Below are 14,994 nucleotides of genomic sequence, written 5' to 3'. Positions count from 1 at the left end.
CCAAAGGGGATTAGAAGGGAGGACCCCCCTGGACCCCCTACGGAGGTCCGGGCAGAGCCCATAAAGTCCTCACAGCCTGGCAACACGCTGAGGGTTTATAACCCTCAGCGTGCCAGGACTACATGAGGAAGTCCTACTTCATGTCGTCATGTTTGTTATTAGATTGTCTTCCAATTCACATAGATTAGAAGAGCAATGAGGAACATTGGGACAGGGGTCCTCCATGCAACCGCTCGTGCGTTGACCGGTGAAATAACTGGTTTATTCTGGTTATAGCTGAACTTCTACCTTCACTTTAGACTGAATTGAGATTGTTTGTATTCATTTATCCTCTTATTTTATTCCACCTAAATCATCCTATCGGAAACATGATAACAGGCTTCTTAAACATAATGATGTGACTTCTAAAAGTATGATGAGGTACTACAAAGGAAAAGCTCAACATTTAAATGTGTTTCGGGTTCATTACATTAAAACACTTTAATAAACACAGGAGTGATGTTGCAGGCCAAAAAATTAGTAGATATTTAAGAAGAGTGAGAAGATTAGAGCTGATGGGGCTTATGTAGAAGGAGAGTAGAAGCAGCTGGCTGCTTGTAAAGAAAGAAACAAGCCCAAATCCAGAGAGTCATGTGAGACCAGACCGGAAGATGAACAGAGAAGTTCAGAAAAAAACAAGTTGAGAACACACAGTAATGGAGGAGATTCTAAACAGCATGAGAATAAAAGGCAGATGGAAGACACTAAAAACAAACAGCACAATCCTATATTGATGGGGATGTTCCATATTTTCATATTCTCCCTCTGTTGGTTTTAATGGTCAAACCATGCAGTACCAAGGGAAAATGTTCATATGACACTAACACTACACTATAAACCATCCTTTTTGTGGATTTTATTTAAACTGTGTCTATATTCAATCCCTAATTATTGATTCATTTATATTTATATAAATAAATTGAGCCATGGTAATTTGAAAATGGGGAATGTGAATCCTCAATTATCCTTGTGAAATAAAATATGAATATGTGGCTGTTGAAACAGGGTTAAGTGTAGAATTCAGACCTTAAAGTTCAATGGGATGAACAGTGGATTCTATCCAAAGTTTGCGTGTCAATATTGGATCTGTTGGCTTATTTTACATGTTTACATTGGGGTGGTTTTTTTCAGTTTTTTCGGGCTGCAGAGACATTAATTCAGTGTTGACCTCCGACCCAGTTGTTGTTTGTCTGACTCATGCTGACGACATTGCAAAAAAGAACCAGACTGCACAACAAGACATGAAGGGGAAGAGCGATTCGTGCCGCACTACACATTTTCATCATGGATGCAATATCACATACATGCATGTTACATGAAAATCAATTAATTTTAATGCCCGCTTAAAATAAATCCAAAGTATATGCAGTACTTAGTAACCCTTACCCAAATCAGGGTTGAAGGGTCATACTGTATCCCTCTAAGGTTTTGGACTGCCTCAATGTGCTACTTCACTGTGGTTACGCTAACAACATAAACAAGAGAGGGCTCTGAAAGCTATTTTAGATGGCTTCTTCATCAACCCTATGCTATTGACCATCGGCAAACTGCTGTTTACCTCTCGGGACGGGCAATATGGTTGGGGTCTGGTGTTACCAGATAATCGATAACAGATCTCAAGGCCAAGACTTTCTCTTTTGTGCGGCCGTCTTTGTTTACCGTTTCATTAGGAACCTGAGATGCATGAGTGGAGGAGACTGTATACCAGCATTCAACCAAAGCCCGCTCAAAGCTGATTGGTCAATACTACTCATAGTACAAACAGGCAACAGACGGAGACTACAGCGCTTCCGATCCACTGCGGTTCAGTTGCCTACAGGTTCTACATTCTTTTGTAGATATCTGGTTGTAGGGATGTCGCCTGGACCAGGGGTCTACAACCGTAACTGTCCGAAGAGACATTTTGGTCCCACACCAAATAAAATGCATCACAACACCTTTTTTGACCCCTAAAAAATGTGACCCCTATAATGAAGATAGCGTAGCGTATAAAGATGTGTACATAGTTATACTGTATATAAAAAAAGGAATAGGCTATAGTTTGTGGAATTTCTACTGTGTGTATTTTCGGTTACCAAATATTAAAACACTTTCCTTTGTTATTTTAGTGTCACCTTGATCTCCAAATAAGAGGAGTTCCCTTTGAAAGAATAAAATGAAATAGCCATTATTTATTTCCAAGCTTTTTTCCAAGCGTCAGGGAGCCACTGCAGGGGTTGGAAGTGTCGCTCGGGCTCCAGAGGTCGCTGACCCCTCATAAGGGAACAACAACAAATAAATCGGCAGCAGAGATAGCACTTATTAACTACCATCCTACTTGATGGATGGCAATGCAAATGTTTCAGACATCTCAGCTTAGCTAGCACTCCTAGATAAAGAGTAGATCTCTTGTGTGTACCTTTTGACATGAAACATACATGTATTCATTAGTAAGGTCCTGTTTCTCTGTTGCAGATGGAAGTGCCATATTCAGGGCTGCTTCCTCAAGCCCGACAACGTCTCTCTGGCCCTTCCTGTTACAGCGGTCTTACAAAACATGTCTATTGACAAGTGTGTTGACATGTGCACAGAGAAGGTATAAAATATGTTTGTGTGTGTGTGTGTACATGTGTGTGTGTGTGTGTGTGTGTGTGTGTGTGTTTATGGTTGTAAACACATGCACAAAGGCACATGCATGTGCCTTGATAGGTGTTTATATGTGTAATATTTATGTGTAATATTTATGTGTATTTTTATGTGTTATCTGTGTGTGTCTGTGTGCATGCCCATTGCCCAGTATGTGTTTATGTATACATGTGCATACATCTTCCTGTGTTTATGTGGTTTTCGTGTTCCTCTGTGTGTCTGTGTAGTGGTAGTATTGAGTTATAGCAGTAGTCCTGTGTGAGTCCCGTGAGTGTATAACGGGTGTATGTGTGTATCCTTGGCACCCCAGGAGCAGTCTCTGGCAGTGCTGGCTGGGGACCGCTGCCACTGTGGCTTCCCGACGTCACACTTCTCCCTCCACGAGCCCGAGGAGGAGAACATGTGCCTTCACCGCTGCCATGTGGAGGAGCTGGAGAGCTGTGGGAACGACCAGTACTTTGTCGTCTATCAAACACAGGTTCAAGGTACAGATACGGCCTGATAGACAGATGCATACATAGTTACATAGAGCATTGAGTTGGCCTAGCCTCTTCATATACATTGTAAATAATATTGTATTATTTACAATGTATTCATTAACCAGATTATTTCAGCCCAAGTAACTAGACAGTGAATTCAGAGACATGTTATTAAGGGGCAGGTACGGTTAAGACATCTTGCTGAAGGATGACAGGTGGCGTGGACATGAATGCACACTACCTTTTTGCTGGGAGTCTAACACTCTAGCCACTACACTCCAATACCCTCCAAATTAAAGCAATATAATGCTACAAAAGCCGCAGGTTCAATTCCCGGCATGTAACCTGTCTGCGTAGGGTTAGCTTGCGCTCTCCATGTGCCCCAGGATCTGTCCGGGATACCAAGGTCTTCTACAAAGACCTGGTTGGACTGGGTTTACCCTGTAGTATCCTGGAATAGGCCCCAGCAGTTCTTCCTAGCAACCATGACCAGGATGTAGCGTCTGAAGAAAACAAATAACTTTTTACTTTACGTTTTTACTTGAGCCGTACTTATTTAGCATTGACTCCGTCTTGCACTAGTTGCCAGTGAGCCATTTCACTTCTCCTCTTTGGGAATTCTCTTGACGTCAATGAAACCACCAGTGACCCTCAGACAAAGGACCCTGCAGAGTCAGCATCCTGGTTGCTTAAAAGTCACGCTGTCACCCAACAAGGAGATTTCAAAACACCACTATGTTTATCTTCGTCAGGACTATGTGGTTGCACAACAACCACGTAAAATATATGAAAATACATTTTATGAGTTTACATTTATTCTATGGATATTAATCATATATATCATTGAGTTCTACAATCGGTCCAACTATTGAAGCGCAGAAGTGGACAGAAGTTAAAATTACTACACAATTGATCTATGAAGAGGATCTGAGGAGGATTGAGGACTGTCTAGCCTGCCTTGTGTTGGTCTTCCCCCTAGACAACCGTTGCATGGACCGCCGCTTTCTGCCCTCCCGCTCCAAGCTGCTGCAGGCCCTGGCCAGCTTCCCCGGCGCCGGAAACACCTGGGCCCGGCACCTCATCGAGCTCGCCACAGGCTTCTACTCGGGCAGCTACTACTTCGACGGCTCGCTCTACAACAAAGGTGGGCGTGAGGCCCGACCAGACAGTAGAGCCAGATCCCTCGGTGACATCATCCACCTGTGTCATGTGGGACGTAAACCAACACGTCAAAATGATTCAATTTTAGTTTTCCCTCGTTCATCCCAATGCTAAGGCTACGCTAAAACAATTTGAATATATTTGCATTTAATGCAAATATGTCGCAATGGGATTACCAAACAACCTTGTTTGAGTTGGATGGGAACGCACACAAAAAACATTAACACAAACAATGCAGTGAGTAATTTGTCACTTATGGGTTCATTCACGTTCATTCCTGTTTTCATGGTAATGAATTCTTTAAACAATGGCTACCAAGGTGGACAAAAGTCACATTTTGTGTAAGACAGGCTTACTTCTCCATTTAACAAAAAATGAAACTACATAGCACAGCCTAAATAACTCAACTCCTATATTAAGCTACCCAGCTTGTAGGACCTTTATGGAGACAGGCCAATTCTTTCGATTCATGAAATGGCGCCTTAGAAACCGCTTTCGAGTTTAGGTAAAGGATTCACAGGAGATCCAAGTTTGGTAATGCCAGATGTGACCAGGTGTCCAACTATTTCAAAGACTCAAGGTTTGTAAGTGTCTAACTATGATGTGGCATTTGACTCCTTATGTACATTTTTCCCATAGGATTTAAGGGGGAGCGAGACCACTGGCGGAGTGGAAGGACCATCTGCATCAAGACCCATGAGAGCGGGAAGAAAGAGATCGAAGCCTTTGACTCCGGCATTCTCATGATCAGGAACCCCTACAAGGCCCTCATGGCGGAGTTCAACCGCAAATATGGCGGCCATATTGGGTTTGCATCCCAGGCTCACTGGAAGGGGAAGGGTGAGTAGGATGACTGAGAGCGATTGATCCAGATTATTGGGCAGAGGCAGTGACACTTATTTCAGTTCATGTGTCACTGCTGAGTGACACATACTGCTGACGTGGTCAGAATGTCACATCTTTAAACTCCAGCATCGGTTCAGTGGGACTGAGCCCGTGAACCAGCACTTCTTATGTGTCCTCTGGAAATTTTGTTTATGTTTTTGCACCAAAACACTCGGCAGTTGGCTCCATTGAACCAGAATAAAATGATTTATAGTGAGAAATTCCCTGGATGGAGTCATGGAAGGGCATCTTTTATTCTGCAGAACATTTTTGGATCACATCTTTTCTAATGGAGTAAATAGCTTCAGCAGACAAGCTACATGGTGCTGGTTTAAATATAATTGCAGTAAAATAAATCACCCCTTTCACACACTTACACCCACGACCTATTGAAATGTTGCTTTGAATTCAGAATTCAGAATTATCAATATTATTAAAATAATAAAAGCCACTTGATAATGCATTATGCGTATCCTAATATGTTTTTGCATCCAAACACTGAAACATGTCCACAGATAGAAATTGGACAGTTATGTATGTACGTCTGATTTAATGAGACATAAATAAGACAGCATTGCTAATAAACAATATATAACCACACTGTTGATTGCCCATTTGGCTGATTTACATCTCAACATATACAATGTAAACAAGTAACCTGGGGTCACAACGAAAACAAGAACTGAAACCTGGATGTCAACAGAAGCAAATTTTTTGTTACATAACAATGGTTGTTATTCAATAGAAACCCCCCCATTTCTCTAATTGCACCTTTCACTTTTTATTTTAGGAGGAAGTCAATAATCGATAATAGAATAGCTGAATAACAGGATAACATTGGTTCACTAAAATCTCATTGTATGCACTATTTCATTCGCACACATTCAAAGTAAATAAATAAGAAAAGATTGTTGAAGAGTAACAATGAATCCAAAAAACAACAATCGCAATACAGAATTCTCAATAATTAAAGCTGGGAGACATTGTTTCGATAGCTTGAGAAAGCAAATGTGCTGTCCAGGATTACATCAATGCTCTTTACATCAAAACCTTTGTGGAGACAACCAGGTGTGGTGACTTCTGCAATGTGGAGGGAACAACTATTTATTTATTTATTTTTTTATTATTTATTACGACCTATTGAAATGTTGCTTTGAATTCAGAATTCAGAATTATCAATATTATTAAAATAATAAAAGCCAGTTGATAATGCATTATGCGTATCCTAATATGTTTTTGCATCCAAACACTGAAACATATCCACAGATAGAAATTGGACAGTTATGTATGTACGTCTGATTTAATGAGACATAAATAAGACAGCATTGCTAATAAACAATATATAACCACACTGTTGATTGCCCATTTGGCTGATTTACATCTCAACATATACAATGTAAACAAGTAACCTGGGGTCACAACGAAAACAAGAACTGAAACCTGGATGTCAACAGAAGCACATTTTTTGTTACATAACAATGGTTGCTATTCAATAGAAACCCCCCCATTTCTCTAATTGCACCTTTCTCTTTTTATTTTAGGAGGAAGTCAATAATCGATAATAGAATAGCTGAATAACAGGATAACATTGGTTCACTAAAATCTCATTGTATGCACTATTTCATTCGCACACATTCAAAGTAAATAAATAAGAAAAGATTGTTGAAGAGTAACAATGAATCCAAAAAACAAAAATCGCAATACAGAATTCTCAAAAAGTAAAGCTGGGAGACATTGTTTAGATAGCTTGAGAAAGCAAATGTGCTGTCCAGGATTACATCAATGCTCTTTACATCAAAACCTTTGTGGAGACAGCCAGGTGTGGTAACTTCTGCAACGTGGAGGAACAACTATTTATTTTTCAGCGTGTTGATTTATAGCCAGTGAGGAGTAGCTCAGTTCTACTACTGTTGAATTTTAGGCAGTTGTTGGTCAGCTGTACATCATGGAGACAGGCAGTAAGGGTACTGGAAGGGAGAGAAGAAGTGGGCTCAGTGGACACATAAAGCTGGTTGTCATCAGCATAACCATGGAACTGAATAGCATAGTGGCAAAGGATGTTGCCATGAGAGAAGGTAAATAATAAACAGTAGCCTCAACACTGAACCCTGTGCAACTCTGCTGAACAATTTATATTTTTGACAGGTAATTCTGAATTGGCCGTGTCTTCAAGGTAGGAGTCAAAACACTGCTACAACTCTAATGCTAGGCAGACAATCCGATCATAAGGAGCTGACGGGATACAGTGTCAAAGGCTGCTGTGAGGTCCAGGAGGATGTGGATAGGGAGTAAAGTGGAATCAGATGCACGGAGGAGGTCATTGATGATCTTGATCAGGGCTGTTTCTGTGTGATGTTTGAGGGGAAAGAGATTGTTGTTGTCAGGGTAGATCTGGAGATGCATCTAGATGCGACTACCCTCTCAAGAGTCATATATTACGTTTTAAAAGTAACTTCCCCTTTACTGTTCAGTGAAGTCAGATGAGTCAGATGTGGTTTTGCTGAAGAATAAAATTAATGCCCTCACCACATCCCTGAGAGCAGATTACGTCACCAGTATTGCGGCTTGTTAACGCTTGCCAAAGGAGTCAAGTCAGAGGAAATGCAGTTTAGTGCTTCTTTTGCTGTATACCGTGTTCGGTAGAATGAAGAGGAGTGTTTGGAAGAAGTATCATTGTGTTTCTGCAGTAGATGCATTTGACACCAGCTACATCTCAGCTGCCGTGTCTGGTCAAACCAGCATTAGTAGCAAAGCAAATGTCTTTGGCGAGACTGACTTTAAAGAGCCCGACCGATATAGAATTTTTAAGGCCGATACCGATACGAATATTTTGTGATTTAAAAAAACGATATGCCGATATATCGGCCGATATATATATATTAAAAAATAATCCAGAAACGCGCAACAAAACAAACACATTTCCCTAACATTAGTTATTTGTAGTTATCCTTTAAATCCTTTTCACTCTCTAACACGTAACAGCAAAACTGGACAAGGTAGTCATGAATTAAGTCATGCTTATTGACTTTAGAGAATTGATGGGGATGTTCTTTTAATTGTTATTCAAGCAATGTATGTCTCGTGACAGTTGCCAACTTACCATGAACACACTTGCACACATGAACAACACCGATGATCTCCGTCGATCTCCGTCATTCACTCTGCCTAACTCTGGCTGAATCAGCGGGTTTGGGCGTTAGAGCTTTTTATTTTTTATTTTTTTATATTCATTTATCGGCCATTATAAATGCCGATACTGAATAGTTTAAAAAATGCCTAATATCGGCCTGCCGATATATCGGTCGGGCTGGACAGCTTTTTCCAGTCAGGTCTGGTGGTTCTGCTCCCTTTGGCACAAATGGTTTCCCTTGCTAGTTTCTGAAATGCTGCATCAGCTCAGCAGACCCCCCCCTTTGATTAATAATTAATACATTTCACACTCTCCTAATTAGTTTATGCACTTGCTACTAGAGTTATGTCTGCCTAGGCTGGCATAACTCTAGAAGCAATTATTAAATGAGTCATGTAAAGCCTGGCTTTTAAATGGTGTCAGACTGCTCCATTGTGCTTCATGACATGGAACGAAATTCTAGTTTATCAATTCGTCACTTCCACATTTGTTGTTTTCCCCCTCGGGCTGCAAAGGGGGAGGCCGAAGTTACTGAACTTTCTGGAGATGTTAGCATTGTGTCGATTTTAGCTTTGGGGCTTTGTTTGCACACTCACGCCATCTGTTAAGTTCTTGTCATTCTGTCTCTCTGGTGATTGTATACATTTTACCATTCTGGTGGTATAAAGATGTGAGATGTTTGCATCCACCCTGTTTTATCCCTGTATTTTGCATATTACACTTTGAACTTATTACTTTCGAATGGAATTAATGAGTAATAATAATAATTGTAATGATACATTGTATTTTAGGGCATCTTTCACGCCACTCAAGGTCACCTTACATCATATAAGATCAGTAATAAAACATACAATAAACAACAAAGCACCAGAATTAGAACATCAGAACGATCCTCAGTCAACCGTGTGTTCTCCCTGTAATACCGTTCACTGCTGATTCCCTCGTCTCTCTCGGTATCCTCCAGAGTGGCCCGAGTTTGTGAAGAACTACGCTCCATGGTGGGCGTCCCACACCCTGGACTGGCTGCGCTACGGGAGGCACGTCCACGTGGTTCACTTCGAGGACCTGAAGCGGGACCTCTTCTCCCAGCTCAAGGCCATGGTGCTGTTCCTGGGTCCTGTGGTGTCTGAGGACCGCTTGCTCTGCGTGGAGGGTCAGAAGGACGGGAACTTCAAGCGCTCGGGCCTGCGCAAGCTCGAGTACGATCCCTACACGCCGGAGATGTGCGCGGACATCAACAAACTGATCCGAACGGTGGACGTCGCGTTGAGGGCGAAGAACATGTCGGGCGTGCCCATGGAGTACATGCCGAGATGATACACAAGATGGCTCCCCCTTTTCACTGTCGTCGTTGGACGTGATTTTGTTTTTCCCCTTCTGTTGTTTAACATTTAATTTAAATGATTTTTTCTGTTCTGAAATTCCCCGTAAACTTTATTTTGTGATGTTGGCTGTTGAAGTATATAGCAGCGGTTCAATGTTTATTTATTATTTGGGTTTTAGAAATGCGTACTTGTTGAATGAGATCCGTCAAAGAGGAGTATTTGTTGCAACGATGCCTTAGTAAGAAGGTAGATTTGCTCTCATAGTATGGAGGCAAATCGCTGTTTTACCACAGAATCATAATCATAGTGGAAGGAAAAATGCAATACAAAGGTTTGTTGAAACACTGTATGGAATATAATATGGACTTTATTTTTGTGAAAAATAGAATTGAAAAGATGTCTGCTGCTACCACAGCTATGAATAATGCTATTTTATACACCGCAGATTGATCCTGTATTTAAAGGAAGCCCAATGCTGGTTTGAAAAAAACACTTGCATCTTACCCGTGATGATGGTTGTATTTGTACTCTTCTCTTCGAGACTTCTGCCTCTCCATAACTCTATATTCACAAGGATAGTGATACTCGAAGCAGTAAAATCAGCGGAACTTAATAACTGATGTTAATACGGCAATTTTGTTTTCGGATTTGCAGATGTGACTTGGCTAAGTTATGTTTTCTACACTGGACTATCCCAAATAGCATTAACTGTGCATGACCACGTCCCCCGAAACCACTGAGGAATTTGGCATTATGTTTTACGATATGTTATTATTATTATTATGATTTAATGTAAAACTCAGATCTCCTTTAGACTCAAGAAAACTTATGGTAGTACCCCCATGTTAATCTTAGCACATAAGGTTAAAAAAAAAGAAGATGAAAAAAATGAAAACATCCAATTTGATGATAGTAATAATAATAATAGTATTTTTTTAAAGGATTCTATGGTTACTTTTCTTCTCGACTGCTAATGTAGCTTAAGCAAATCCAATCTACTCCAAAAGCGTAATGCATTCTGTTAAGGGTTTTTAAAATGGCACTTTTAACACTAACCTGTAACCTGCTACTATGTATGCTTCAATAAAAACACAAGCTTCTAAATAACTTCCATATACTGTATACTATACATGTATATATTTTTAAACATTTAAAAAATAAGGATAACAGCAGAACCTTTGTAAGGCGAGATATTGTTTTCTATTTTTACACCTGCATTAAGCTTGAGTCAAACTTGCTTTCATGGAAGGACTGGCAGTCTGTATAAGGATGTCACATGAGAATGTATTTTCTATATGGGATGAATGTAATGTGTTAAAGGCCCAATAAATACTCTAATTAGGTAAATTCATCAGTGTTCTGTGATGTGAGGTCATTCAATCATTACGTGTAGGAAAGACGATCAATAACTACAATTATTCAATAATTGCTCCATTTTGTTGAGCAATTATTATATGTATTAATAATAGGCATACCTGTCGTTAATAATAGGCCTATAAGGAGGAACATTTCCTTGTTTGTTTGTTGTCATAGGAGAAGACTGTATATGAAGTGATACAAATACATTAATTCATGTCTTAAGGCCTTCCCAAAAAAGGATCTCGCTCTGCACTAAGGGTCATAAAAAGTGACGCTATGGGCTATGAACTCTAGCATCTAAACACATCTATGTAAAAAGAAAATGTGTATTCAAGGATGACATTACAAATCGTTGATGGAATAGTAAATGTGCCACATGTTTTTTATAAACTTTGCCATCCTACAAATGATCTAATCACATTAGTTTATTACAAAGTTATTACTTAGAAAATATTACTTAAAATATAAATAATGATTTCACAAAATTCGTACATACACATTCCTTTTAATATGGTTATAAACTGACAAGACATTCAAATTCAAAGTATACATTTCCATATGCCTCTGTGAACAATCATATTAAGTAAACAACTCTATACAACTCTAACCGCTAGGACCAGGACTAAGCTTAGGTTACCTGAAAAATATTTGATATATTATTTATAGGTCCAATTTTACATTTACCACACTTCAATCCAACATGATTTACAGTGAATACAGATTCAGGTCATTAAGGAGTAGAAAGGGGTTGGGCATCTTGGTCAAAGATGCTAACAGGTATATATCCGTCCCCATCTACATTCTTTGTATAACAAATCAATAATTGTATTCAACAAACAGGAGCTTTAGGTGGGAAAACATGGCCCTCTGGACACAGACAACAGTAATGTAACATTACAACAGTTTGTAATGTTCATAAGCTGAAGCATTCTAGATGTGTGTAGAGGCCCTGGCGTCATAAGAGCTGGACCTGGACAGGTACCGGCTGAGAGTGCGGCCGTCTTCGCCCATAGCATTCTCCATTTTGTTGAGCAGGGAACTCTTGAACTTCTGCTTGAAGTCGTTGCCCATGAACACATAGAGGAACGGGTTCAGGAAGCTGTTGGCCGTCGCAATAGTCGTGCCCAACTGTAGTCCAATGGTGAGGATCTCCACATCGAACTGGTGGGGGTTCAGCTCCAGCAGAATGAAGATGTGGTATGGAAGCCAGCAGATGAAGAAAGTGGCGATGAGGGCCGACATGACCTTGAAGGGTTTGGTCGATTTGGTCATCTTATTCTTTGTGAGTTTGAGGATGATGACAGAGTAGCAGAAGATGATGATCAAGAAGGGCACCACGAACCCTCCAAGGAAGCGGCTCCACGCCACGTACTTGTGGCTGTGTCGATACGTGTGGTAATTGTTGACGCATGTTACCTTCCCTCGGTGGTCGGACACGTCACGGAACACCATACTGGGCATGCTGAGCGTGATGGACATCAACCAGGCCAGGACTACCACGGCTGAGGCCTTCCTGACGGTGCGTTGGTTCTGCGCCCACACGGGAAACGCCACAGACACGCAGCGGTCTGCGCTGATGACCACCAGCAGGAAGATGCTGCTGAACATGTTGAGGAACATGACGAAGGAGGTGAGCTTGCACATGACCAGGCCGAATATCCACTCTCCCATCGCCAAGTACGCGATACCAAAGGGCAAGCAGGCACAGAAGATGAAGTCAGAGATGGCCAGGCTCAGGTACCAGGTGGTGTTCACCGATTTGTTCATCTTGAAGCCGGCGATCCAAATCACGACAGCATTGCCGCAGAAGCCCAGTATGAAGGTGACGACGTTGATGATGATGAGTGCAACGCAGGCAATCGAATCAAAACACCCTGTGACGGGTAGGGAAAATGAATCCTGCATTATGGTCAGGCTATCATTTTCACTGTAAGTGTAGTTGTCGTACTCGCCGTAATCATAATCCCCTAAATCCATAATGGCAATGGTGGAATAAAGGACAGCACAAAGTCCTGAAGAGAAAAATATAAACATAGCAAACTATTTTGGTCAAGACCACCCTTTACATTTCATGGTCAACGTATTGTAACATTTTAGAGTAAATTACTTTTGGGAATATATTGGCTCATACATGAAATTAAGTCATTGGCTTATTATTGTTGTGAAAAAACAATCAACTGACACAATTGTCAATGTTGTACTGTATTCTAGTAATTCAAGAGAGCTGAACTGAAATAAAATATGCAATATAAATGCTATGTATTTGGATTAAAACAAGTGAATAGCTGAGCATGCTCTGTTCAAATATGTACTCATGAATGGATTAAACTATTTAAAGTGGCAATCTGTCAAATTACACACCTTCATTAAGGGTTAAAAAGACAAATGTTTACAATTGTTACCTTATTACGAGTTTGTTATTTTATATAAGCTCAAAATTATTTTAAATGTGAATAAAAGAGAGCCTACCGTTGCCACGATGATGCCAGAATGATGACTTGAATGCCTCTGTTTCTTTTACTGCTTTCTTCCTCTAATTCTTCTTTTAAAACATTTTTGGACAGCCTTTTTTTTTGTCTAATAATCAGCTGATCAAGCCCTTGCCTAACATTTGCCCCCCACTTGCTTTCACTACTGCATTTTCAACATTGCTCTTTTCCATGTGCTATTGTTATTCTTTGCCTTTTTCACAATATGTTCCTTATGAAATGTTACTGTTCCTATCAGCCTTATTATTTAATGTACCTCAAAACATTTGACTTGTTATTAAACTTAACAACGTAGACACTCAAAAAAGTGTGTCTGCCTCCTCAATACTTCACACTCCACACTGTCAGAACTTCTTTCATAATTGAAGAAGATAATTCCGCTTGGATGATTCTTTTTGGAAACTATAAGTGCCTAATAAATCCAGAATATGCAAAAAAAAAAAATGGAGCAAGGAATTTCCATGAATGTATTTTTTTAAACAGAGTATTACATTTGGACTTTCTCAAGATGAAGTCAAGATTGCATTAATCTGTAACCTGATACTAGGTATTCTCCAATAAAACACAAGCTTCTAAAGGACTTCCATATACTGTATACAGGTATATATTTTTAGACCTTTCAAAAAAAGATAACAGCAGAACCTTTGTGTGGCGAGATACCATTTTCTATTTTTACAACTGCATTAAACTTTGGTCAAACTTGCTTTCATGGAAGGACTGGCAGCCTGTATAAGGATGTCACATGAGAATTTTCTATATGGGATGAAAGCAATTTGTTAAAGGGCCAATACATACTCTAATTAGGTCAATTCATCAATGTTTTGTCATGTGAGGTGATTCAATCATATGACGTGTTGGAAAGACGATCAATAGCTACAATTAATTAATTAATTAATTAATTAATTAATATATTTTATTAATAGGCCTACCGTTTATTAGAAGAAGGAACATCACATTGTTTGTTAGTTTGTTGTCAAAGGAGAAAACTATATATAAAGTGATACAAATACATATCAACAGTAATTCAATGTTTTTAAGGTCTTATGTCATATCTCGCCCCCTTCATCGATTATTTCATTCCCTGTCCTCGTATTAGGAACACACATGATTTAATTCTTCTTCTTTCCATGACGAGATTAATGGCGAAATGTCGACATTAATCTTGACATTTCGGGAATAAAGTTGAAACATCATGTCGACCTTATTCTGGAAATTATTATTATGATTAATGTCGACATGTCCATTAAATCATATGGAGAGAACAAGACCTTAATTCAGTCTCACTTGGGTGACGTCTCATCAAAATGCCTTGTGTTGATGATCTGGTGAAATTGTACTTTTAATGGTCGCTGTCACGGAAAGTGGATTCTTTGCCTCTGATTCACATCTTTCGTACCGCTATGCAAGCAGTTCGGTTACTTATCAACCCCAGCATATTCGGTTGCTAAAAGACGTCAACATCTTTGGCGAACAATTTCTCTGCACTGATAAACACTAAGAAT

The 14,994-nt window shown here is 39.8% G+C and overlaps 2 protein-coding genes across 2 annotated transcripts in view; one reads left to right on the top strand and one right to left on the bottom strand.

Annotated features, from left to right (window-relative positions):
• The window catches only part of wscd2 (WSC domain containing 2), a 36,231-nt gene extending 24,880 nt beyond the window's left edge, over nt 1-11,351 (top strand). The window contains 6 exon segments of the mRNA XM_056592427.1: nt 2,494-2,508; nt 2,511-2,614; nt 2,975-3,149; nt 4,123-4,287; nt 4,944-5,144; nt 9,284-11,351. Coding sequence (XP_056448402.1) covers nt 2,494-2,508; nt 2,511-2,614; nt 2,975-3,149; nt 4,123-4,287; nt 4,944-5,144; nt 9,284-9,636 — 1,013 coding nt within the window. The 3' untranslated portion in view covers nt 9,637-11,351.
• A 143-nt stretch (nt 11,352-11,494) lies between these two features.
• LOC130384338 (chemerin-like receptor 1) lies at nt 11,495-13,515 on the bottom strand. Its single transcript, XM_056592461.1, has 2 exons — nt 13,473-13,515; nt 11,495-13,015 (listed from the first exon to the last, which is right to left on the bottom strand). Exon 2 carries the CDS (start codon nt 12,978-12,980, stop codon nt 11,934-11,936), a length of 1,047 nt encoding a protein of 348 aa, XP_056448436.1. The 5' UTR covers nt 12,981-13,015; nt 13,473-13,515; the 3' UTR covers nt 11,495-11,933.
• Nucleotides 13,516-14,994: the final 1,479 nt, after the last annotated feature.

This window comes from Gadus chalcogrammus, chromosome 6 (genome assembly GCF_026213295.1).
Source record: "Gadus chalcogrammus isolate NIFS_2021 chromosome 6, NIFS_Gcha_1.0, whole genome shotgun sequence".
In the NCBI taxonomy this organism is placed as follows: domain Eukaryota; kingdom Metazoa; phylum Chordata; class Actinopteri; order Gadiformes; family Gadidae; genus Gadus; species Gadus chalcogrammus.
The sequence above is the reverse complement of the archived record's forward strand: the minus strand, read 5'-3'. Positions and strand labels throughout refer to the sequence as shown.

Excerpts from the sequence above, each read along its gene's own strand:
- LOC130384338 (XM_056592461.1), bottom strand. The coding sequence starts at position 12,980 with ATGGATTTAGGGGATTATGATTACGGCGAGTACGACAACTACACTTAC.